Source organism: Leptonychotes weddellii, chromosome 11, assembly GCF_054177405.1.
Source record: "Leptonychotes weddellii isolate Sample4059 chromosome 11, ASM5417740v2, whole genome shotgun sequence".
Lineage (NCBI taxonomy): Eukaryota > Metazoa > Chordata > Mammalia > Carnivora > Phocidae > Leptonychotes > Leptonychotes weddellii.
In genome coordinates this window covers 91,919,416-91,946,678 of record NC_138379.1, presented here as the reverse complement: position 1 = coordinate 91,946,678, position 27,263 = coordinate 91,919,416, and the positions used below count along the sequence as shown (strand labels likewise).

At 40.5% G+C, this 27,263-nt stretch overlaps 1 protein-coding gene across 1 annotated transcript in view; it reads left to right on the top strand.

Annotated features, from left to right (window-relative positions):
* GRIA4 (glutamate ionotropic receptor AMPA type subunit 4) overlaps nucleotides 1–27,263 on the top strand; it is a 345,999-nt gene that overhangs the window by 285,079 nt on the left and 33,657 nt on the right. The window contains exons 11-14 of the mRNA XM_081799577.1: nucleotides 4,288–4,494; nucleotides 10,309–10,679; nucleotides 12,674–12,872; nucleotides 19,132–19,379. Of these exons, the coding sequence (XP_081655703.1) occupies nucleotides 4,288–4,494; nucleotides 10,309–10,679; nucleotides 12,674–12,872; nucleotides 19,132–19,379 (1,025 nt within the window). The remainder of the gene's footprint in view (nucleotides 1–4,287; nucleotides 4,495–10,308; nucleotides 10,680–12,673; nucleotides 12,873–19,131; nucleotides 19,380–27,263) is intronic.

The following is a 27,263-nucleotide window of genomic DNA, read 5'->3' as shown; positions in this document are numbered from 1 at the left end:
TAAATCCCCGTTTATTCACTGCATAATTATGTTACAAACCTGAGAGCAGTTTTACTTACCACACTCGATCTTTCCAGAGGTTACTTTTTTTATACCTTTTCATTAGATGTTTGATATTTTATCTTCTCTATGTAGAATTTTATAGCTGCACTCCACATATATACATGTGCATATACAATACACACGTATATTTTTATATCATATATACATATGTACATATATATACATAAATATACTTATTTTCTTCCTTGCACTGAGTATTTCCCCCATACATACACCTGCCTCCAAAGGGCTTAGCACTCAACTAGTTTTGAAATACCTTATTTTGAATAAATTTAAAACTGCGCAGCCATCCAATTTGCTCATTTTTTCTCTGAATTGAATAATATGTCAGTTTCTCCTTTTAAGAATTTTACCCATGGGATAAATTGTCTACCTCCAGTAAGATTCTTTGGAGAAAAGCAAATATCCACACAGCAAATAACTTCGGTTGATACTACTGATTTTATTATTTTAACTCTTTGTGATAGTAATTTTAATGAATTATATTTTTATGTTTAGAAAACCTTAAAGCCCTTCTAATAAGTATCTGTTTCAACAGCTTTGCTAAATATAAATAATCCAAAAAATTTTTTTCTCAGTAGGAAAATACTTTATTGATTGGAAATCATCTTAATTCATTTACACAAATGTTTCCTTAAGCAAGCCGTAATGTAGCAGGTTTAGACAGAGATTGATTTCTTTCCTGAAATAGCAGAGCAGATGTAGAACACTACCCATTATGGAAATTTTAGTAATAAACTCATAATCACTAAGAAGTAATGCATTTAAAATAACTTCTGAGGACTTATGTTCCGCAGAGCACGGTAGTTGATGATAAAGATGGTAGGTTAGACTCTTAAGGCAGAAGTAAGAGGTTATATTCCACTTCTCTGATCATTCCATTTTTATTCACAGTTGAACACCTAAACTCCATAAGGACTCCTTATGAAAGATGCCCCACAAATCCTCCTTAACGATTGGCTAGGACTCATTTTCTATTATATTGAAAAGATTTGGTATTTTCTTCACCCACAGTAGCCCCAAACACTTGTATTAAATCCTCCCCAGATATGCAGGTCAGAAAGGCTACTTGGGGGCACAATTGTCAGGTTGGGTTGGTGCAAAGGAGAAGTTGGGAGAGCATTGAGGATCTGCTACTCATGTAGGTTTAATATGAAAGAAAAGCAAAGACACACTTGAAGAAAGTGAGGGGCGCTGAGCAACCAGGAGAGCTTTTGTTCAAGAAAAGCCTGGTTTTCTCTTGGCCTGTCCTCCCACCTCCCTGAGTGTGACCATCTTATTTCTCTTATGCTGCATGCCCCACTCATCTGAATCTCGGTAATTGTACATGCCCCTGGTTGTGCAAACAGTCTAGCTCAATTTCTAATCAACATCTTCAGTAAGCTGTAAGTTTTCTAGTCTTTGTTGGTCTCTTTGGCAGGAAAGCCAAGATCCTGATGGGCCCGTGCTGTCCAAAAAAGGAATTAAAAAAAGGGAAAGAAAACACTAGATACATTTTTTATTTAGATTTACATATGTCTGTTTCAGAAGAGATGGCCTAGCACTTAATAGTTACTTCCTTTTTGAAGACCTGAATCAGAAGTTGTAATTACTTTGCCATGATATTCCTATTTAGGGAGCACTGGTGCACCAGGAAATCTTTATATTCATTGAGTGTCTTATAGGTACCAGACAATATGAGGAGATATGGAAAGGTTTTATCTACACTGTGTATCCACAATGTCATAGAAAGTATTTCATTTACTCATAATACAGAAATTCATGTCCTTAAACTTGTCCCCTCTCTAGTTAAATCATACAAAATCTCGAAGTGTTGCATGCCATTTTGACAAATGCCATGAGAGCTTCAACAATTTCCAGATATTTCAAAATACAGATTCGTTTCCCACACCTGCTACTTCTGTGAGATTGAACAATTCGCTTGCCCTCTCTGAGACTTAGATTTTCCCCCTGCAAGATGGGAAGTGCCTACCTCAAAATATCAGTGTGAAAAGTAAATGAAAGGCACAGTTAAAGAACTTAGCATTATTTCTGATCCAGAGCATGCACTCAGTAGAGCTATTCTCATTTTTCACTACTGTATTTTATGATTGTCCCCCCATTCTTACTCCTTTATCCTTATAATTAAGAATTATAATCTTAATCACAAGAGGACAGGAGGCATATTTTATTTATTTTTGTAGCCCCTGGCTCCCAGTAAACTGCCTGTCACACAGTGGGTGCTTAATAAATGTTTGAGTACACACTGTAAGTGCAGCTTTTAATAAAGCAAATTGTTCACTATATAATGTAGAGGGAATTTAGCAGATTATATGGGATTTCTCGCTAGAGAAATGTGCACACGAGCTCAGACTGTCACATATGTATTTGAGGACTGAAATTCTTACATGTTCAAGTATTCCGGACCCTTTAGAATTGCATGGGAGCCATAGATGTACAACTTTTGAAAACTCTTAAGTTTGTAATACTGAAAGTTGTAAGCGGTAACTCTACAGCCATTTCAATTGCAATTTTAAGCATTTTACAAATGTGTGAATCTTGCTTTTCTCTACATGTACTTCCACATTTTAATTAGCTGTCACAAGAAAGAATGAAAGGGTTAGCTCATTTTGACTACTACTATTTTATATCTTAGAAATTAACACTGCTTTGCAACAACTCACCACATTTATAATTTTCAAAACCCTTTATATTTGGAGAATGTTTTCTGTAAGCTACTAAATAATTGTCATCTATCTAAAGAAGAGATAGTTAGTTGCCTTAACTTTATAGGTGGAGAAGCTTTCTTTATCCAAGTCCGGTGTTAAAATATGCATCAGTTTCAAATACATGAGAGAGTTCTGGGTCCCTTAACTATGTCAGCCTAAGGCAGGATTATTCAAGGACCAACCCTAGACAGTTGCCCACAGTAGAGTTATTTAGGACATCTCGATGAGAAAGTTATATATCATGTAATTTACATTTTTATTAAGTTTTTTAAAGTAGTTTCTACATTTACAAAGTACTTAAAATCAGAAGTACTGTACAGTGCTTCGTTATGCAAAGTAGAATACTGTCTAATCCAGATTTTCAAGAGCAAGTTCAACTTCCCCAGGTACACATGTGCTGGGGGAGAGGAAGAATTTCGTGTGAAAATTACTCAGTGGATGTTATGTTACAATGTTATAAAATATAAACCCATGATCTCAGTGACATTGTGGCCAAAGGTGACCACTCCTTGTCTGCAAATCTGAGGTGTGACCAGCAGGTCTCTCTTGCATGTTTACCAGACCTATCTTTTGGTGGCTTTAGGCTCCATTTATAAAATCAGGTGCTTGTTTGCTAATGTGTCTCTTTAGTTCACGGCCTTTAAATGGTATGGTTTGGGGTGTGTGTGTGTGTGTGTGTGTTTAACTGGAAACTGTCTAGTTATTATTAGCCACCAGTAAGTCTTTTCATTTTATAAGGATTTTCACAATAATTCTTCATCCTATTTTCTGTCTTACTTGCTTCAAAAACTAAATGGGAATATCACTTGAAGTGTGTGATTGTCACAATTGGGGGGGATTATTAGCTTTCATTGGAGACATATTTTATAATAGAATAAAACTTCATGGACCACAACCCTCATTAAAGCCAAAAATATTGGATAGTTTAGGAAAGCCAATTTAACGCAAATAAATATATAAGATGTTTTTAATTATTAATTCATTTCTTCACTGAACTTGCTAGTGTCTGCTCTGAGAAGGGCATCCAGCGAAACGCTAGAGAGCAGAGGAAAATCATCTAGCTCCTTTCCTAAAGGAGATTGCAGTTGAACATGGCTAAACAAGATGCAGAATATGGAGACCTGTGACCTTGAATAAGTACTATGTGGTCTTTAACTTCATGAGCTATTTTAGAAATACTAATTTCATTGCCAAAGATGATAGGTTTATACTTCCCTAGATAGTTACTAATGTATACTCTTCATGCCACAGTCACGGGGCTAGGTATGTAACCGTCACTGGGTAGAAAACCGTTTTAAAGGTTTCACTTTTCGTACCCAATATAAAGCAACTGAATATACTCCTTAGCATATTTCTATATTCATCTGTTTTATTATTGATTTCTAGCCACAAAAAATCAGTGTGTATACTAATATTAAATATAAAATTCTTGTCACATTCTGCAGCTGAAAAGTTACATAAAGACTTTTGAATGTTTTATAATTTCTCCTTTACAGTTCTACTTCTCTCATTATAGGAATCCCCATATGTTATGTACAAGAAAAATCACGAAATGTTTGAAGGAAATGACAAATATGAAGGATACTGTGTAGATTTGGCATCTGAAATTGCAAAACATATTGGTATCAAGTATAAAATTGCCATTGTCCCTGATGGAAAGTACGGAGCAAGGGATGCAGACACAAAAATCTGGAATGGGATGGTAGGCGAACTTGTTTATGGGGTAAGCAAATCAATTTATTGAAGAATTTACTTACATAAACCTGAAACTTTCTATCGCCTGGGCACGTATCAATTTCTCAAGACCTGTTACTGTTTATAAATTTGCAGTTACATTGAAAGAGGCATGTACGATGTTCAGATGTTTCTCTAGTTCATTATGGTGTACTTCCCAAATAATGAGAGAAGCTAATACCCCAGAACTTTCAAAATCAGGAAAGATAAAAATTTGGACTATGATGTCCTATTTAAAAAAAAGGTGACTTCCGTTTCTGTGATGATGATTCTCTTAAGCCTGATGCTGCTATACCATAGTCATGTTGTTTTTAAGAACTGCAAAACAAATCTGTTATGAATGTCACTTGATAATTGAAGGAGCAGATTTCCTCCAACAGCATAAAGTTGGACCTTATTTTAACTAGTTATTTATGTCCCTGTTGCTTATACTTACTGATAAATATCTTTTACGTAATTGGTAAAGCAATCACTAAACTACTTTAGCATCTATAAAATATTCAGCAATAATATGAGACTCCTACAATTCTGCTGAACACAGTAAATTTAAACTTTATGCAATGCCATCATTTTTTGAGACGTAGCCAAACACAAAAGCTAGAATGTATTCCATAGCAGGCCTCATGTGAATGCACATCAAGCCCTTCCCTTTACCAGATATTGAGTATACATGTTTATAGCTAAGGGTAGCTTCAATGTAGACATTCCTGCCTGAATGAGAACAAGATCAGTTTCATCAGCTGTCACTGCAAAGGATCAAAATGAAACCAGCAGTTAGCAAATGCTGGTGATGCCTGATATTTCCAGAGTCCAGAAACCAGACCTAGAGCTCACAGTGAGCTGTATTCGTCAAGTAACCAATGAAAGTCACACACACTTGAAATGTGTTCTGAAATTTCCTGTAAGCCAATTCATATTTCACAGATTTCACCTTCAAAGCACACTCTGATTCATCCTCACAAGACCCCTTTGAAATAATTACATGAGAGTCCTCCTTCCCTAGAAGAGAATAAAGATGGAACGATCGAGAGCATAATTGAAGTCTGGAGAGGGTCTCCCTTTCCAAGCCTGAACTACAATTCGATAGTTTCCTGGTTCTGTATCCTGCGTTTCAGACCCCAGAGCCACAGACTTTCTCCAACAAGTCTGATACAGTAGCTGTAACCTCAGCTGAAGAGGAAATTGTTTGGCACTAAAGAGCAGTCATTTAGTTTTATATCCATGTAAAAAGAACTGCTGACCAGTCCGTTGCCCTAACTGAAGGAAAAAAAATTGCAGTTTTAAAAAATCAAGAAGTGTTTTATCACAGGGCTCATCAACAGTTTGAAAGTAAGCTTTAAGTTCCAAAGAAAAAGGATTCCTAAACCATGTGTTCCTCGGTAATATTTTAATCTTTGGGTAATACTTTTAATTTTTGAGACAGTAAGTAGATTTTTTTAAAGATTTCATTTATTTATTTGACAGAGAGAGAGAGCAAGCACAAGCAGGGGGAGCGGCAGGCAGAGAGGGAGAAGCAGACTCTCCGCTGAGCAGGGACCCCGATGCGGGACTTGATCCCAGGATCCTGGGATCATGACCTGAGCTGAAGGCAGACGCTTAACCGACTGAGCCACCCAGGCGCCCCAACTATTAGTAGATTTTAAATGTAAACATTATTCAACTTGTTAGAACTACAGTAATTCATTTCCTTCAGAGAACACTATCGGGTATTGCATCTCAAAAAAATCCTACTTGGATTACCAGTTAGTCATGGATGGTGTAACTAACCTGAGTAAATTTCTACAACGTTTGTTACATATCTCTCCTCCAGAGTCCCTACCCACTGGGCGGCCCAGCCTCGCCCCTTTGCAAGGGCTCCAGCCACATTGTTCAAGTAACAGAAACAAGTGATATTAAGAGAATAGCATCGTCAACCAAGAGCTGCAACCATAATACATGTCACAGTAACAGAGTCCCAAGGTCAGCAGTTCTCAGAGAGAAAGGATAACAAGTGCTTATTAATACTCACCGTATTCAATCCTCAGTTCATCTGCAAGGGGCTAAATTCTCTCATCTCTGTCACTTGACTTTTTCCCGAAAGGAATCTTCTTCAGTGTTTCTTATCCTTTCTGCAGATTTGGTGCTTTTCATCCTGGTGTCTGCAAAGTCTGCACTTCTTAATTTTTTTACTTTCTTACTGCTAATCCATAGAACAAATGCCCAGTGTCCAGGGCCCGAGGGGAAGCTCCATCCATTCTCTCCTGTCCAACAAAGCCCATTAGACAGTAAAATGATTCACTCAGAACCCGTTATTATTACTACTACTACTACTATTACTACTACGTTATTCTTTGCAAACTTTGTTACTGCCATTGTTCGGAGTAAGTGTTCCGGAACACACTCACGCGTGGCCTCAGCATGCCAGCAGCTGGTGGCCCCAGAGCGCAGGGCGACGCCCACCGCTCAGGTCCTTCCCGCCCATGCGTCACACCAAGTCCTCTCTGCTGTGTTCTGTGCGCCTTCTGCTGGGCCCTGCGTACTAGTGTGCGTGGATTTTAATCCAAGGGAGTATTTCTCCACCTTCCGGGGCCTGCCAGCACCAGAATTCCCTGTGGTAGGCGTTACCGTGCGGGTCCAGGAGCCTCGCTGCAGCCCTCAAGAATCCAACTGTTAGGCAGCTCTTGCGGGACACACTTGACACGCTGCATTTTGGGAATCGCTGAGAGGTCGTGGAACGAGGCACAGGATGTAACATCTCTGGTCTTCACAGAGAAAGCCCCGGTTTATCTTTTCTGTTCACTAGCCTCTTTCAAAACACAGCTTCCAGATTTCAAAAGTGTCCTCGTCGACCTTCGTGTCACCCCCCTGACCCAGCGTTTGCCTTCCCTCGTGCCTTGTTTCCTATGTTAGAGGCTCCTTGATTTCTCTCCATGTTGCTTTCATCTCTTAATGGTAGCTCGTGTCCATACAACATTCCCTAAGGACACTACACCGAACAGCTTAGTATGCAGAAGGTGGCATTTCGCATCAGTGACAGGATGCGTTACTCATTTATTCCTGTTGCAACAGCAGAACAACCACTTGGAAAATTAACCACTTTGTAGCACATGATCACGTACGATACCCAGTAAAGCTTAAAGGAATTATAGGTACAAGAATAAAACATGTATGATTGAGCATGAAACCGGAGGCTGAAAACGCCAAAAAGCCATATGGCTACAATAGAACTGAATACATATATATTGCAACAAAGTACCGTGAACTAAATTATGTAAACAAAACCATTACTGAACAGGGAGAAGTTTTGCAACATATACAGAAAATAAAAGTTAATTTTTTGAATATATTTAAAAGCACTTACAAATTAGTAAGTAGAAGGTGAATACACCATATAGGAAATAGGGGCAGAGTATGACAGGTTGTGACACTGAAAAAAAAAAAAAAAGGAAAAGTGGCTATTTGTTTTATAAATAAATATTTTATAAAAATAAATTCAACAATACAAAGAGATCGAACTTGCCATGGAGTGGATTGGCAAAGATGAATGAGAATAATGATATGCACGGGCAGGCCAGCATTTCTAGCGGGTTCCTAGCGGGAGGTGCTTTCACATGGTGCTGCTGACGGTGGAAATTTGCATGATCTTCCTGGAGAAAAGTTGCACAAAACGCATCATGGCCGTTACAAGGATTCTTCCCATTTAGACCAGTAATCCCAGTTCTAGAAATTCATCTTAAATAATTAAGGGATGTACCAGGGCATGTCTTCAAAAACATTCAGATCATCAAAGTTTGAAATTGTGTAAACCTGGAAACAGTATAAACATCTCCTAAAATAATAAGTAGATTGAGCAAATTTTTTATATTTTCTCATGATAAAATACTTGCAATCATTAACTAATTTTTAACATATATGATAAAATGAAAAGGAGTTCATCGTATCCTTCATGAGTAGAGGAATTACAAACTGTAGTGTTTCATATTACCCCATTTTAAAATAAGAAAAATTTGATTCCTCAAACCATGTCTAGCAGGGCATATATGAAGAAAGAGCAAGAGTAGGTGAAGGGAGTGGAGGTAACTTTCCTTAATTTTTTTTTTAATTTTTTTTTTTTTAAGATTTTATTTATTTATCTGAGACAGAGAGAATGAGAGAGACAGAGAGCACATGAGAGGGGGGAGGGTCAGAGGGAGCAGCAGACTCCCCGCCGAGCAGGGAGCCCGATGTGGGACTCAATCCAGGGACTCCAGGATCATGACCTGAGCCGAAGGCAGTCGCTTAACCAACTGAGCCACCCAGGCGCCCCACTTTCCTTAATTTTTGAATTCTGTTTTTACACACTAATTTTTCTATAGTTAGTTCATATGTCACTTGTGTAATGAAAATTATGCAAATAATAAAATGGCAAAAAATAATAAACTCCCAGCCGTGAGTCTGACTTTCATAAGTATGGGCGTTTAGGAGGCAAGCCAAGTTCATTCCCACTTGAGGACCCTTAGAGTTAACGCTCAGCCACCCAGTGGGCAGCATCATGGCCAGGGTACCCTCCCCGCCAGCCCACCACACGCCCTGGGCTCAAGCGGCCGGCTGGCATGTGAGCCACGACCTGGGGGTCCATAGGGTGCGTGTGGGGGTGTCAGCCTCTGCGAGGGCACACATGCCTGGCCGTGTTTCAGATTCCACTTTAATGCCAAATATTTTCCTTTCAAAATGAACAATCACATAACCTTTTTGCACCTACAAATCATGTAACAGTTTACAGTGTTTTCATGACACTTTATTTCACTCAGTTTTAGAGATGGCAGGATTGATGGAAGACACACGAGCCCCAATCCCAGAAGGGCCGTGATGTGTACACCTGAGTCTCAGCTCTATCGTCTAGGAAACAGTGATAAACGGGATTATCATAGTGTTAAATAAGAGGCCGTTTAAAACACTTAGTTCAGCATCAGATACGTAATTCCTCAGTAAATGCTCACTGGGATTTTATTAAGTTTTCTGTAAGAGAGAATCACAGTAATGCAATGAGGCAAACAGGAAAGTGTCCTCATTGGAGAGACATGGAAAGTGGGCTCAGAAAAATCGCTCAGAGTCACAGAACAAAAACGGAAGCTGGTGTCTTACGTTCGATCATGATAGCTGAGAATTGAATCCACTGTTTTCCGAAAGCTGCGTTAGAAATTCAGAGTAGAAGATCAAAGTATGTGAATAGGAAGAAATAAACGCCAATTTCCAGATTTTTGTGTGTGCGCTGGATTGGAAAATGTCATCAAACAGCGGGTGTCCTCCGTCCTACAAACACAGACTGTAGAATAGGTTTTCTTACAACTGGAAAGGAGTAAAAAAGGACTGTTTGAAATTTGCATTCGTAACATTAAGGGACTGCCAGGTAATGAGTCAGTGGCACCGTTCCAAATGAAACAGGGCCGCAACGTAGCAGCAATTCCGGCCGAGAGATTCCGAAATCCAGCCATATGGGGAGGCCGATAAGGCCCCTCCTCTGGCCCGGCCCACGTCCTTAAAGACTAATACAGTCATCTGAGTCTAAGTTATTTTTGCTTACATCCACTCTCCCAGTTTCTCTTTCTCTCCTCCAATCTCTAGTACCAGTAAAAATATTTCGTGCCGTGTATGTGGTCTGTTCTCTTAGGAAAACAGTCTACTGTTCACCTTTGCATTTAACGCTGTTCTTACTCAATTGTTGGCTTTCCCCTCGAAATGTAGAGTGAATGCATAACTCGTTAGGTTTGAGTGGACCGGTCCAGGGCCTGTCGCTTCACGAAATGCATTAACCTGTGTGTTTTCGGTGTCTTTTCTCTTACAGAAGGCAGAGATTGCTATCGCCCCTCTGACAATCACTTTGGTCCGGGAGGAGGTCATCGACTTCTCTAAGCCCTTCATGAGTTTGGGCATATCTATCATGATCAAAAAGCCTCAGAAATCTAAACCAGGAGTGTTTTCCTTCTTGGACCCTCTGGCCTATGAGATTTGGATGTGCATAGTCTTTGCCTACATCGGTGTCAGCGTGGTCTTATTCCTAGTTAGCAGGTTTAGTCCGTATGAGTGGCACACAGAAGAGCCAGAGGATGGGAAGGAAGGACCCAGCGACCAGCCTCCCAATGAGTTTGGCATCTTTAACAGCCTCTGGTTTTCCCTGGGTGCCTTTATGCAGCAAGGATGTGACATTTCACCCAGGTTAGTTGGAAAACTCTTTGCTTCTTCACCAACTGCCCTGTCATTCTCGGTGTCGTGCACAACATCTCTCTACATGTTCTTTTCCCAGAGGCAGAGCGTTACTTTGAAACAAAGGGGGAAAAAAACACAAACATGCAATTCCCAGATTAATCTGAGTACCTTCATAGCCAGTTTTTCCAAGTTAGCACCAAATGTGGACACATCACAAAGATAAACTTTCCCAGCGGAAAAGTAACGTATGCAACCGCTCAGAACTTTCAGAAATCACGTAGTGTTAACATCTCCTTCAGTGGTCCGACAGATGGAAATGAAAATCTAAGTTGTCAGATTAAGAATTCGTTTTCATTTTGTCTCCTCTTCAAAATCGGAAGTTTTTGTTACTGTTGCTGTTGTTCGTTTTTTAAGAATTAATTTTGACCTCCATTTACATCCCATGTACCTTCCGGGAGATTTCTGCATGGACTTACCTAACACCTGAGTCAGTAGTGCAGGTACCAGATTACATTGCCCTGTGTAACAAAACATGAACTAAGTAAGCTGTGGGCCAACTCAGCAACGTCAATACCGTATTAGTTTAATAGACATGTTTTTCAATATCTATGGAGTCATGGCTCACTTCCTTTGGATGCCACTAGACATTTTTCAGTTATGTTTGCCAAAAATGCAGCCAATCTCCTGTTGCAAGAAAAATACCAAGCTTCTCCCACAGGAAAAATAACTGTGAGTAGGAGAAGCTATGAACTGAACGAACTTAAATATATGACTTATGTTAGCATCGCAAATATACAGATTTTAAAGAAATGTATGCTTTCTCCAAAAGAGACATTTTAGGCACAATGCACTCTGTGTTCCTTAAGACCTAGGAAAATTATAAATGTGTTTAAATTCCAAAAGCACAGAAATCTGAGTCAGTAACTCTAAATTAATGAAATGAAAAGAAAGCCAAGCAAGTCGTGGAATGGTTTCGAAAACCAGGATTAAGCAAATGCTAAGTTAAAACCAACAGGTGCCACTTAATAATGGTTAAGAAGGGAGAATTTGAAAGTTAGAAATGTCATGGAAAATATGAATTTTTTTCTTACATTAAAAAAAATGTTTAAAAATAATTTGTCCCAGGAATTTTAAAGTTTGACGGTCCCAGGGAGTGAGATCAATTATGAAAACGACCTGGATTTTTTTATTCATTCCATCCTCACTTTTCTTCCACATCCACATCACCCACACATCCCTGATACCAGGGAAAGGATGGGGAGAGAACTTCTTTCTTTAGAGGTTTAGCATCCGTTTTTAATGGTGTCACGCTGTGCGTTGACAAGTCCCGTGCTTTGGTCTCATGCTAGCAGAGAGAACGTGTTTATGGCGGTATGTAAAGCTGCATTTGGAGATAGCTCATCCTCCGCTCAGATCAGAAATGAAATATCAAGCAGACAAAACGCTCCCCAGCTGTGGTCGCTCTGAGACCAGTCTGAGTCCTCATCTGGTCCAGCCCCATTCTGTGTGCCCCACGCACCCCACGCGCCCTGGCAGGGCTCTGTGTGAAGACAGGTGCAAGTTCTCTCAGAAGGGCATCTGTATGAAATCAAAGACCTCACGCGTTGTTAACACGCACTGCTGTTACATGTGCCGTGAAGACAGCAAAACCACGCCACTGGGTTCTGTCGCATCACCTGTAGGCTGCACCCCAATCCCAGAGACGCTAAAATGTGAAGGGGGGGGATATCAATGAATTTAAGTAAGTGTTCCTTTTCTCTACCTGAAGGAAAGGCATTAAGTTCCATGTTTCTGGGAATAAACAATAAAAAGGAAGCGTTTTCCATATTTTCAGTGGCATTCAGATTATACAGAAAGACTAGAATCATTCTTCAGTAGATGGACAGAAAATTAAACTGTAATTGCCATCGTGGTTTTAAACATACAGTGAAGTTATGATATTTCTTTTCTTTCTCTATGTTGGTTAGAGAAAGGAAAATGTGCATTATCTTATCCATGTTTAGATCCCTCTCAGGTCGAATTGTTGGAGGTGTTTGGTGGTTCTTTACACTCATCATTATATCATCTTATACCGCTAACCTCGCTGCTTTCCTGACGGTTGAGCGAATGGTCTCCCCCATAGAAAGTGCAGAAGATCTGGCCAAACAAACAGAGATTGCCTACGGAACCCTGGACTCAGGGTCAACCAAAGAATTCTTCAGAGTAAGTTAAGGGAAAAACTAACCATGAAATGTTCATAATTTTGAAATTCAGGCTGTTTACCAACAGTTATATTATGGGCTCTAGCTATTTGTAGGTTTTGCAAATATATATAATAGTGATGCTGTGTTTATTGCTAATACTTCTACTCGGCTTTTATAATCACTTTAGTTTGCAAAAGCTAACTAATTTATTCACAGTGCAAGAGAGACCCAAGGAAAAGTAATAGCAAAAAGGTAATTAAGACAACTTTATAATGTAATTTTCCAAAATATTCCAACATTCATAATGCTATGATGATACTGTATCTGGAAGATTATCATTTATATGTGCTTTAAGGTTAAGGGCATAAAAATGAAAGTAAGGTTTTTTGGGTTTTGTCTTAAGAATACGTTTAACTTGCCGCATTTGAAACCCAAAACCTTAGTTGCAGCTTATACTTACTTATATGAGGTATAGTCTGTAATCTGTTCTGTAACAATGGATTTCAAAGCTATAGATTTGCTTTCTCACAAGATAATGGTAACAGAACTATTAGGTTCTGGATACCTTCACAAGATATTGTGTGTGCTGATTTCTCTGCTTTTATAGATAAAATTGTTCAAACTGATATAATTTCACATATGGATATGATGACCCCTTTGGCTTGCCATCGAGATGGCAGGTACTTGGGGGTTTTTTTGTTTCTGTTTTTTTAGTTGTTTGTTCCACTATGAGGATGAATTTTTGATCAGTGAAACTCTTTTACTCTGCTTCTACTTAAATCCAGAGATATGCACTTGGTAATGTCTGGTCAGAGATAAGGATTCATTTTGTGACTTCAGAACCAAAACATTAAAAGGTAGTCAGAGTGACATTTTTACAAATATTTACCTAAGTAATAATGAGGATATTTTACATTTAATTTCAATTGCTTACAGGCTAGGTATTTAATAATTTAGGAGACAAGAATATTTCCCTGTTTTCTAAGCTTTCATGTAAAAATAATGACAGCCCTTTGAAGTAAGTGCATGCTTACATACACAGTACTTGGGAGATTACATTGTCATTTTAAATGTATATGCTTATCATTTTCCCACTCAGCTTGGAAATTAAAAACAACAAAACATCCTACTCTTTAAGCCAGCCTTAACTTTCGTGTACTTGAAGTTCAGTGAGAGATTTCTCTTTTTAAAAAAGATCTGACTCTGGTATCCTTATATACTACAGGTGTTCACATAATACTGAATTAAGAACAAACCAATCAAAAACTTTGTCAAACCCATCATTGGGCATTGTTTACAAAAGAAACCAGGCAGTGAACTGTGTCCTTGTCAACTCTTTAGAGAGCATTGTTAGTAGATATAATGAAACATTTACGATAATTATAAAGGATTTGCAGATTTTCCTAAAACTGTAAGTAGACAATAGCTTTTACTAACAACATTCTCTGGATAAACTTAACTGACCAAATTTTTAAAACTTACGGAGTGCATCCCAGTCTTTAAAGCTTCATGATGGAAGCATACTGCTCTCACACATTTTAGCAAAATTTCAGTACCTTGCCAGAAATCTATCAATCTGTAACTGCTTCCACCCTGAACTAGGTAGGTAAAATTCAGTAACTTTGCCTAGAAACCATTATGCATAGGCATCAAAATGGAATACAAGTTTGTGCTATCGCTTGCATTTTACCGAGAAATGATGACTGATTTTCATGTAAATAAGGTAAATATTCGGAGGTTCATCATTCTGGCCTTGAGTGATAAAGGGGGAAAGAAATGTCATGTTGATTCCCTGAAAAAAAAATTTTCAGAAACAACTCACTGTACAGCTCTTTGGCATCAAGCACACTGAAAATGTTTATTTCTAATCTTTATAGAGTTTTTTAAAAGTGTTGCAAGTTCTAAAAACTGGCGAGGTAGATAAGAGACCATATTGATAAGAAATAGAGGATGAAGGGAAGCAGCTTGCTGGATTTACAGAACCTTCCACACAGGCCGTGCCCGTCACCGTGGCCTGTTCCCTCTCCCCCTCCCCACCAAGGGCAGCTTTAAAATGGAAAGACTTTTTTATAAGGTATTTATTGTTGCAGAACAGCCTGAACCCTAATGGGACAAGAAAATAATTTTCCCTGGCAGCACCCTTTCAGGAATGCATAAATATGTGTTCTCTGATAAAAATCTAATTCATTTCCTACGCTGTGTTCCCCCTCTCCCACAGATGATGACCTGGTTTAAATAAACCATTCTGTCTGACGGGTGAAGGCAACAGAATGTGAAGGGTATTTTTGTACTTGTCAGAAATGTTTTCTCGGAGGAACACAGTACCAATACAAATATCCGCTCCACTAAACTGCCTCAGGGAGTGAACTATGCTCAGTGCTTCCAAAAAATGTTGCAGTCACAAATCGACTGGAGAAAGAATTAGGCCATGGGGGGAGATTACATCCGAATTCAACTGTTGCCTTGGTTTTTGCCCCATTATGAAACTTGGTATGTTCTGTGCTCTCTGCACCTTGTTAAGCATAAACGTAGAGGCATTTAGGGAAAGTCTGGACCGGTCACTGAAGGGCAGCCTTGCTGGTTAGGTGTTTAGACGTCATTATACACCTGATACACACACACTGATTTTCATTGCGGTTCATATTTTATACTGTGGCTGCTGGAGTCATCAGTCAAACCACGAAAGCATAAATGAGGTGGATTACTATCTCAGGGCTTATAAGATTACCAAATATTGCAAACAGAAGCCTTGCTGCTTAAGCTGCTGGAAGTGGGAAATAATTCACCTGGCAACAATTTTAACATTAACTATAATGTGTGACATCTGTCCATATTTTCCGTGGAAAACAGGAAAGGCAATTTTTGAGAAATTTAAAGGACAGCACATTTTTTAAAACTCCAAGAATTATTTTCAGTGGTAAAATAGTGCTTTAAATCAGTAAGTTTCCTATGCATTGAACTTCACAATAAGGAATTAAATAAATCTGAGATTATTTTTCTAATCTCAAAAAAATAATGACTTCTGTATTATCTTGGCTTATTACTTTGAGCATATTCACTCCCCAAACCTGATCTTTAAGAAGATATTACATTTGAAGATGTTAGGGACTTAAAATCCCATTATCACTGTATTTAGGACTTTGCTGGGTCTGCAGAAATTCCCTTTTAGCCTGTCTCATCAAATTTACAAAGGTTTGCTTGCCCTCACTTCTTAGCACATACCTCTTGTGGTCACAAATAAGGCACAGGGATATTATTTCCAGTCCTTCCCTTCTTGAATGCCCCCAGCACCCCCTCCCTATGGGGATGTGACCTTATCTCTGCCATGTACCTTGAAATCAGAATTTCTAAACAGTCACAGAATGACAAACAATGTGATTTTTTTTTTCCCCCAAAGGAGTTGCTTTTATCACTCCTGTCTTTTCCACCGGGATGCTGTATTTTTACAGTATCCTTTATACATAAGGCTTGCTAAATGTGGCCCAACTATGCTACGGATCCCTCTTTCTTCTGGACTTTAAAGGAATTACTTTAACTTCTTTTGCACTTCTGGTATTTGTAATTCAATATATTTAAACAAACGCAACAGTAATTTCCCTCACATTAGCATTATGCAAATGGACTTCTAAAAAATACCAGTTGCCTAAAGATACTTTATCCTTTAAAAAGGAATCATTTGCTTTAATATTTTGTTGTGTTCTATGGTTAAATTGTCTTCCTAATTACCAAGCCCTTAAAAATACTCTTTTCCACCCTGCTGTGTTAGTTTTGTTTAGTGGTTCCGATTCCTTTATGTAAGATGCTGAATAGTAACAGGAGATTTGCCAGGTAACTAGCCGGACTCTCATATTCTTAAAAAAATTCAAAAAAATTTCCGAACAGGGCGCCTGGGTGGCTCAGTTGGTTGAGCGACTGCCTTCGGCTCAGGTCATGATCCTGGAGTCCCTGGATCGAGTCCCACATCGGGCTCCCTGCTCGGCGAGGAGCCTGCTTCTCCCTCTAACCCTCCCCCATCTCATGTACTCTCTCTCTCTCTCATTCTCGCTCTCTCAAATAAATAAATAAAATCTTTAAAAAAAAAATTTTTTTTCGAACAAAATAATACCCAGGTTTTATTTCTTCTGTTTTCAATGTAGTATACATGATGGGGTGTGCAATGTATGTGGAACTCTGTATCTTTTTAGATGAAACTCTCAAGTCAAGTTATCACTGTATTTTAAAGAGTGATTATACACCAAAAGGATGTTATTTACCAACATTTCTCTAAATGGTAATAATCAGAATAAATGTTAAGGACATCTGTATCTAGTGATCCAGACAGTTTATGATTTTCAGAGTTTGGAACTCGTTGTAAAATGGCAGAGTTCATTCTCTGGAAGAGAACTCTATTATTAAAGATGGCAGCCCGGCCTCCCTAGTGGATCCCACGGCTGAGGGTTGTGAATCCAGACACTCCTCTGTCCTAGAAGCACATAGAACGTTTGCAATTTCATTTAGTAGTTGGCATGCAGCTTCCTAATGTGAGGATTTCTATGGCCAGAGGTCACCTGTCATCACACACACACACACACACACACACTTTTTAAGTGTTAATAACGTGAAAACACCTCATAGGACAATACAGGATGTCTGTTTTCCATCTTGAAATTTACCAGCACTTGAATATACATTAACATAAAATATCTGTTTTTTAATAAGTGCCCAAGTATGCAAATCTCTTACTGTTATATAGGATATTGATTACTAAATTCCCATCTTCTGAAACCAAAATTTTAAATACAACTTTTAACAGTTTCTTTGTCAACCCAAATCCTTTGATTTTACCCCAAAACATGTCTTCCTAAGTTTGCTATTCAGGATATTTGTTGATTATTGAAGATTTGTCTCTTATTGGACTCTACATTCTGGTAACCAAAGGAGAGTCCATATAAAACAAATATGCATGCTACTCAGGATTTGCCCTTGTGCTTAGACGTAAGTCTGAATGAAGTCTCCATTAATTTTTATTTGGATCCAGATGCAAAATTCCAGCATCTTGTTACTGAGCAAATGCACTTGCACCAGAGAAGTCTGTGTATCCTCGTATTATCAAACATCAAACAGGATGCAGATTTTTCTGACGCATTAAACATATCCCTTGGGGACATTTGAGTTCGTTTGGATGTATTTTCACCTTTAAAATGTCTGTATGGATGAAAAAATCTAACAGGCATTCAGATACCAGCAGAAAGTTCTAGGTAAATTAAGTAATGGGAGTAAAGTAGATGGAGCCCAAATAGACAGAAATAAATGTATTTCTTGGCTGAAGTCAAGGTACCAGAAAGACTAACTATCCACAACGTATCCTAGGAAAACAAGAATCGCCTTTCTTTTTCAGTTTTTCTAACTTTTTACTTAAAAAACATTTTTTTATTTTTATTACTGAAGTGTTGTTGATATGGGTTGTTATATTAGTTCCAGGTGTATAGTGATGCATCGCTTCCGTGCATTATCCGGGCTCCTGATGATAAGTGTGCTCAATATCCGTCCCCGCACAGCGTTGTTAGGCCCTTCCTGACCCTGTTCCCTGGGTGGCACTTTTCATCTCCGTGACGTTTACTGTATACCTGGAAGTCTGTACCTACAGGGAAGGAATCACTTCTCTTTAAAGTTTAAGGGATGTTCTATTTGGAGATTTTATTAGAAAAAGTCTACAACTGTTTGGTGGACCTAGACTTTGCGTCTTGTGCTATGGACGTTTGGCTTCTGAACCCCACTGTATCAGCTCCTCCCTTCGTGACTTGATAAGGACCGCTCTTCATCCACATCTTAGAACGCTTCACATTAAAACTGGGAGGCATGAGAAAATATAAAAATGAAAACGATGTAGCAGCACTCCTCAATCAGTCATCAGATTTGCAGAGCTGGCCCCTTCCGGGTTTACCATGATTGTGATAGCAGACATGATTTTAAATGTCCCACTCTCTCTATGGCACCCTACGTTTAAAAATAATAGTAGTAATACGTTGTTCTTTAGGCAGCTGAGTAGGGTAATCATGTATGACCAGAGGGACCCACTTGTTCAGATGTCACTTCTAAATGTCTGCCGTTTCCGTGATGTCCTTCACCTGTTGTAAAAGGCAGTTTTCTAACTGGAGGGGAAAAAGTCAGCCAGGCTGACTGGAGTTGCAGGACCAGGGAAAGGTACTTAAAGAGGCTTTCTCCTCATCTGGGTTCGGTCACTATTAACATGTCGTTCCCTTCTCTCCTGTATTTAATTTTATTTGCATTTCCTCCAGAGATCAAAAATAGCGGTGTACGAAAAGATGTGGACCTACATGCGATCCGCAGAGCCATCCGTGTTCACTAGGACTACAGCGGAGGGAGTAGCTCGGGTCCGAAAATCCAAAGGCAAATTCGCCTTCCTCCTGGAGTCCACTATGAACGAGTACATCGAGCAGCGAAAGCCGTGTGACACAATGAAAGTGGGAGGAAATCTGGATTCCAAAGGCTATGGAGTAGCTACACCCAAGGGTTCTTCATTAAGGTGGGTGGGATAGTATAACAATGTAACATGTGTTGTTATAATATTCCACCTTCCCTGATGTCCCCGACACAGTGATTTTGTTTTGTGTGTGAACATGGTATGTTCGTTTTTTTGTTGTTGTTTTTTTTTTCTTTTTCTCCATTTCATACGTTTTGATCAACAGTCAGGTAGTTTTTTTTTTAATTTGGAATAATTAATCCTAGTTGACCTGTATATCTTTGAAGGCCATATAAAAACCAAACTGGTTGAACACTAGCTGCCTCCAGTGGGCCTAAAACGTGGGTGGCGACGCTTCTGTGTCTCGTCAACTTTCTTCAGTCACTCAATTCTGCACTCTCATTTTGTCAGCTAATGGTTCCACATTTTATCATGATTTTTTTTTTTTTAATTCTTCCTGCCCGCTAGTTTCTGAGTAACGAAGAAATCAGCCTCTTCCTAACAAACCACTTTTTTTTCCTCCATTTCAGTGTTTCATTGATTATGGCATCTTTATATTTTAGGTTAACCTGAGGTGGTATCAGAGTGCCAAGTTTGTGGCTGCATCTGTCCCCAGATGGGGTCATGGTCAGCAGGAAGCAGGCTCTGATTCTATGGGCTTACTCCAGTCACACTCACACCCGTTGCAAAGGGAGTGTGGTGTAAGTAAGATCTGTAAAATTAGACCCGATGACACTCCAGAACTGTTCACACACAGACCCCTGAAATGTGATTCATGAGCACAGCATCACACATGTGGATTACTCGGATAATCCACATGTGTTAAAGATGAGACTTTCGTTCTTAAGGAAATGCTGGTAAAATCTGCCCTTTTTGCCCTTTCGGTCCTGGACATAGGGAATTCACATGTTTATGCCCAGGAGGCAGAATATCCTATTTTCCTTAAGCAATAAAGGCTCCTGGTGAATTGCTGGGGCTAGAGCAAAGCCGGAGTCAGCCGTGACAACTGACAAATCAACCTGGTCTCAGTGCTGCTTAGGAGGGATTCGTACAAAGCACAGATTCAAGAAGAAATCAGAATCTTTGCTAAAGGACCTAACCACGAACCCGGTCTTGAGAAATGATGTCTCTGGTAAGCCTTTGAAATGTGAAAGTAATGAGACCTGTCCTGTTGCCCAGTAGGAATGAAAGCAACGTAAAGATGATATGATCGTTCTCATTGGTTTGAACAAGGGAACTGCAGCGTGCTTTGGATATGCGTGTTGGGCGGGGGGTGAGGGTGTGGATGACACAGATCCGAGAAACAGTAGCCCTGGAAAGTTGTGTTAAACCAGTATTTAGTGTTTGCAAGCAACACTGTAATAATTAGTGAGGGGTTTTACGGTGTGTCCAAAAGGGACCATTTTAAAAGGAGAGAGGATAAAATGAGCCGGTAAAGACAGACTTGGGTGTGGACTTTGGCAGAAAGTCATGTTTCTTTGCACGTACTTCCCGTATGAAACCAGAGAAATGTCCAGGGAGAAAGCCAGACCAATAAATTACACGTAACAAAATTCTACCCCAAAATGTTCCAACCATTCAGAAACTCAGACTGGCATCAGAGTGTTTGGTCTTCGAGGGTATATTTTGTAGGATGCGGTAGGAGAAACGTGTCATTTCGGCAAAGCCAAGGAGCAAAGAAATCTCTATTGAAGTAGGAGTTGTGAGAGCACCTTCGTGTAGCTAATTTAAAAGAACGGGAAGGGGAGAAAGCAATGGTGGTTGATATGTAGATCAGTGTTCAGACTATTGATTACATTCACTGGATGTCGCTTCTGCTCTTAATTAATTCTCTGTGGATGTAGCTGCCTTGTCCTCTGTCTTGTGTCTACTGATAAAGTCAAGTTCCAGGGACTGCATTTGGCCCTCAGATACGGGTGCGCCTGACTCCCATTGATGGCAAGAGTTCCCTCTTAAATGTGCCACTTTGTCAAATCCACACTACAGGGCTTGTTTGGGGAGACGCTGAAGGGCTTCATCTGTCTAGAACTGTATAATAATCCGCTATTGGCTTCCCCCTCTTTTCCTGTCCTTCCCTGGATCTTGTTAATGAGGCAATTGTTAAACCCAGCTTCCTGGATGGAGAGTTTGTTTATACGCTTTGTTTTATATATGCCACAGTTTCCTGAGCAAGCTGGCCCCTGCTTGCCAAAACCACAGTCCTTTTGTCCGGTCTTCGAGAACACTGGAAGAGCAGGGAAGGCTAACCAGCGTGCACCTTGCCCCCCACCTCCTCACTTCCCCACCCCCAGCCCAGCTACACGCGGGGCGCGCATCACGCTTAAGCTCTCATTCTTATTCGATGAGGAGCCTCAGTTTGAACAGAGGCAAACTCTCAGGGATGGACGAATAGGCACCTTCTGTGTAAAGGATTACTTTGTAGAAGCAAATTCAAAACAATTGCATTTATCACAGCAAGATCCCGAGGGCACATCTGCATCAAGAGTGTTGCCTTATTTGTTCAGTAGACTGTTTTCCTATGGGCTCTGTCTTTCTTTTAACCAAGTCTTTATGTTAATAGTGCTGGATACAGTGAGACTAGTCTGTTTCCTTGTCTTTCCCACAAACTCTGCTGTTGTGATTCACTGGGCAACATGAGACTTGAAGAACAGGAAAACGGTAGTCTTTCCTGCTACGTCAGCTGAAGCACAGAACGCAGACACATGGCTAACAGTCTTCCAGTGGTCTAGGGAGTCTCACGTTTCCGGACCTCGCTGTGTGGTCACCGTGCTTCACAATCAACGTCCCAGAAAAGAGGAAGACTGGGATATAGTAGAATCGGGATGGAAAGCCAGGACTTGGGTCTTCACTGTAGACCTGCAAACAAATGCAGTCTGGATCGTTGCAGAGCCTGTCTCGGTGCGTGGGGTAGAAAACACTGCAACAGGATGACCGGCACCTGTCTTTACGGGAGAGGGATAGCGCACAGAGCTCCTCGTTGTTCGAAGGGACTATTTCAGGCTCGTGTTTGCGAGGTTTACAGAAAGCTGTCAGTTACAGAAGCAGTATCCACGGTCAGGAATTATTGGGTTTCTTGTACTTTAACACAGATTTGTCAAGTTTTAGGTCACAGAAGGATGCTAGGAATGTTGATGCCGTTGGACGTCACATCTCTAGGTCTTACTATGATAAAGAGGAGCGATAACGGGCCGACGTGCCTACGAACTATCAGTACTGGGCAGTGGGGGAACTCAGATCTTACTGGCATAGCTATTTATTTTCCAAAGTCATCTTCTAAAGAAAACTTCAGTTCTCATTGTGAGATGAAAGGGTAAAATCTCTTCTTTCATATTATCTCTCAACTGTCCCCACGCTTTGATACTTCCCTCGAACCTTCTTTTCCTGTGCACCGTGCCATTTATATGACTCTCAGCGTCCTGGCCTTCCTTCTTGTTCCTTCTCCAATACCCTTGACACCCCAAAACAACTGTGACATCTGCCCTCTGGCTGAGAAACTTTCACAACACATGCTTTAGACAGCACCACGGTGGGAACGCAGAGTTTAGATGAGCGAGGCAGCTTGTTCACTTTGACTTTACTGTGAGTTCTGTCAGCTTCACTACACGGCAGAGACCCGCTGTCCATGGCATTTACTGTAGCGCAAAGCTGTATGCTTGACCACAGAAATACGGTCTTTACTGTGTTATCCCACTAGTTGCTGTACTGTACTACGCAACAAACAAAACCAACAGACGTTGTTCAGAGGGAATCGTAACTTGGTTAACACAGAGACGTACTAGGTACTAAACAGCTGTTAGGCGAGAAGACCCCTTTTGGAGATACTCCTGGTCCGTCGTATCTGTGAGTGCCTCCAGGGAACATAGCGAGGGAGCCTATTTGAAGACTTCCCCTGGCCTCTGTAAGAATTTGTAGACTCGACCCTAGTGTTTGAAGCCCACTTAAAAAAAAAAAAAATCAAAAACCAAAACAAGCACTAGTCTCCTATCTTCTGTTATTCTGCAGTAATAATTCTTCAGATTTCGCCTTCTCTAAAAATGTTGGCGAGACTGTGTCTAAAATAAGACAAACGCTCTGTCACCCCTCCAGAAAATGTTTCAAAAGAAAGCAGTTCCAAAAGAACTTGATCAGTAATTGAGATCTGGGGGCACAGAGGCCCAGTAGGACCTGCTACCCTCCCTTCTTAGGGAGCCCGTAGCAGCCGGAGCAGGACCTCAGCAGCCAGGCACGTGAGGTCAGCTCACGACAGCCACCGCCGAGCCCGGGGCCGTAGCGTGCGGGGGTGGGCAAGCGCGAAGCAAGGGAATCAGAGTAACACAGCTTCCATCCGACTCTTTCTTTCAGTCTTGAACGCAATCCCTGGCCCAAGTCTAGATCTCTGTCAGCGTGGGCAGCGTCCTCGGTAGGCCAAATCATGTTTCTTCCGCTTTGGAGGATCCTTTAGGGCAGATGTACTAAACTTAGTATTCAGATCCACATGTGAAAAAATATATTATCCTTAAGGAACCACTTTCTCATGTAAAATTGGTGATAGGTGTTTACTCATCAGTTCACGTGTACTTACAAGGTCTAGAAACAAGGGGCTTGCTGGATGTTGTGCATGAGAATAAAGTTGATGTCTGTTTTCGATGTTAGTCGCAAGTCAACTGTTAGCATTTGATGTGGACATTAGAAAAGCTTAGAAGTACAGAAAGTTAAACCTGAGCGCTCATATTCCTGAGCAGCACTTGGCCTGAAGTGATTAAATTTTCCACTTGTTTTCAGAAATGAGTTGCAGTAGATTAGTACATGTTGGTTGGTTGGTTTGTTTAATTTTAACTAGTAGGAAAGGAGATGTTTTTGCATATAAATATCCTTTCTTTTTCTTGATGTCATAATGAGATATACTACAGGTAACTTAGTTTTTGTGATCCCATTACGACTTGGAATATCGTCTGTTGGACTAAGGGTTAGAACAAACGCACACAAGCACACAAATCCCCCCACCCCCAGTTGTAATATGCTTAATGACTTACCCAGTTTCCTACCAGAGATGCTGGTGTTTATTGCAGGGACCAGGTAGTTTGCATTCACAAACTGAGGTGTGCATGGTAAAGTTATCAATACTACATGCATCCCAGGGGGAAATAACCCCCTTTAGAATCCATATACCCCATCCTTGCTTTCCTTTCTAGAATGGTGACTCCAGTAGGAAACCTAAAACTTTCCACTGCCATTTGAAATTCTACATTTGTCATTTAGGTCTTGCCTACACTTGAAAGATGATTGAAATCACAGCTCCCCGTGAACAAGAAAAAGAATGTGGCATTTTTCTGCATTTCATTAAGATTCACCAGGCATTAAACATGTTTGCCATTCTTCCCAATATGATTTGCCTTCATATGTTTGCCGGTTCATTCAACAGATGGCCACTGGGTTCCCACTGAGAATTTGCCGGTTGGTTGTCATGTTGTTCCCTTTGAGTTCGGCTTTGTGACTATCATAGGTACCATCACATCGAGACGTTTCTAAATTCAGTGTTTGGCTCTGTGCTCCTACTCACCATTACACTTAGAAACCGTATGTTAGTAACTTGCCTCAGAAAATGGGTAATCTGTGGCCATTTTAGTTTCTACCACTTCGAAGAGGATCAAATGTAAGGAGATAAAAATGCTAGAAATGAGGTTCACCAATTCAAGCCTTCACAGCCTGATCCGAGGAGGGACCTAACACTGGACGTCAGCTGTGGCAGTTCTAAGAGAAGGCAGAATTCCAAACTGTTGTTCTTTAGTCCCACGTAATTGCCTTGTAAGCAAATCCTATAAAGAAAGAGAATCTCCAGAGAGAATACATATATCCTGTACAATTCAAATCGATTCAGTGGTAACACACGATTGACGTGAGTGCCGAACCTCTCGCCAACCAACTCAGGTGGCCTTGACCCACATGTGCTGAGAGTATTTAGGAGACACGGTGTCGTGTCTAAGACCAGAGTTCATCAGCCGGTAAGTGGATGAACGTATCCTTACATTAGTCATTGGAAGTGTTGCCGTCTTGGCGGATGCCCCGTAGCCAGACAGGTCCCACCTTACGTCACTGGTCTTTATAGATCAATACAGATCATCTCACTCAATCGAATGGTTTCCAGAAGCAATCGCAGCACTAGTGCTCAGGTTAAAAGGGGGACACAAAGGAACAACCAAGCAAGTGCATGAGGGTGTTTGGACCCCCTGTTCTGCAGGGCTGGGTGGAAGCCCACGTGTGGGTTCTCCAGAGCTCAAACCAAAAACACCAGGTCTGGAGAAAAGACACGCCAATCCCCCCTCCCCTGAAGGGCACTGGCAATGCCAAAATCTAGACAGAGACCCAACTAGGTACCTTAATAAGGAAATCGAGTCCGGACCGTCGAAGCAAAGAATCTGAAAGGATTGGGGGAAGGGAAATGTGTGGCGCCAGGAATTCTAGAGTTGGGAAAACAGCGAGAGCTGCAGAGGTCCTGCCTTTCCAGTGAATCAGAGATGTTGGTGTGGCCCACGCATGGGTTTGCTGCCGCCGGTTCAAGTCTCAGCCGTAGGACAAGCACCCTACAGAGAGATTGCCTCTGTGAAACGTCCCTGCTGCACGTAAGGCAGCTTCTGCCCATGGCTCCAGAGTCCTCTGTGGCCTGTCTGTGCCAGTGACAAAAGAAACTGTGTCTGGTTAGTGTTCTTCCCTAGAAGACCTCAGGCTATAGGACCAGGAGTTCTATAGGTAGTAAATGCCCTTGTCGTTTATAAACCAGGAGCAGCTGCTAGTTTATCCTCGGAAGAGCAGCAAGGTCAAGTGATAGGGGGGTTTTTTGGCTATTGTTTTTGCTTTTTGTGCATTGCTTGTGTAGGATTCTGTTCTCCAGGCTTACCTTCCTAAAGGGAAGGCTACAAGGACGATCAGCCCAGGCTCGGCAGAGGAGGGGTCATTAAAGTTCTCAGAGAGATCACAACCCTCACTCCTCTCAATAGTTCGGTAGGAACAAGACGAGAAGCATTATTGTCCTGCCGTAGCAGATTCCTACTCCTTACTGTCCCGAGTCCCTTTTACCTGAGATCATGGAGGTAGGGTGGGGGAGGGATTGCATGAGAGAGAGAAGAGGGGGCTCTTCTCTTATTCCATGCTTGGGATAATCAGACGTGGAAAGAATATTTTAGATGTGCACATGGGCGCGCACACACACACACACGCACACACACAGGACTTTGGAGGGAGCATGGTAATCAGATTTACCATGAAACTCCAAAATACCTATAATAAACTAAAAATACAGCTCACTTTATTGTGGAGATGTAATATTCTCCTAAATGTAGAATTCTATACAATACTGTTTTAATGCAGTTTTATCCTAATGATAAGCATCTACTTAGTGCATCATAAGTAAATAATGGTTTTCCATAAAAAATGAAAATGTTTCAGCATAGCATATGGGAAACCACCCAGCCACAACTTGAGACGTTATTAATATCTTCCTTTTGTCTCTAAAGATAAAATCAGCCAAGAATGGGCCTGGTTTATGATTCATACTTAAGAAAGGGAAGATAAAATAGCTTGGCCATTATTTGGAATGAGCTGGGAAATAGTAAAGACTCTGGTTTAGAATTATATTCTGTTTTAATTCAGCTAGGAATGAGAAACTGTAGTTCATTTATTTTAATGTTTGCCTCCCCCCCATTCAGTCTTATAACTCTTGTTTTCAGAATGAAATAGCATACATTTGAGATAACTTTGCCACAGACACCATATCCTGTACATCCTGGCAACACCTAAATAGAAAATCCCCGTGTTACCCTGCAGACCACCTAGCCCTGGCCCTAAGCCTTCTTGCAAACAGCCTTATATTAATTATAAGAATATCTTGTAACTAATAATCACACAATGGAAGTTAGAAATACTTTGTTTATCCTCCTTAATACCGGAAAAGTCCATTTCACAATTGAAAGT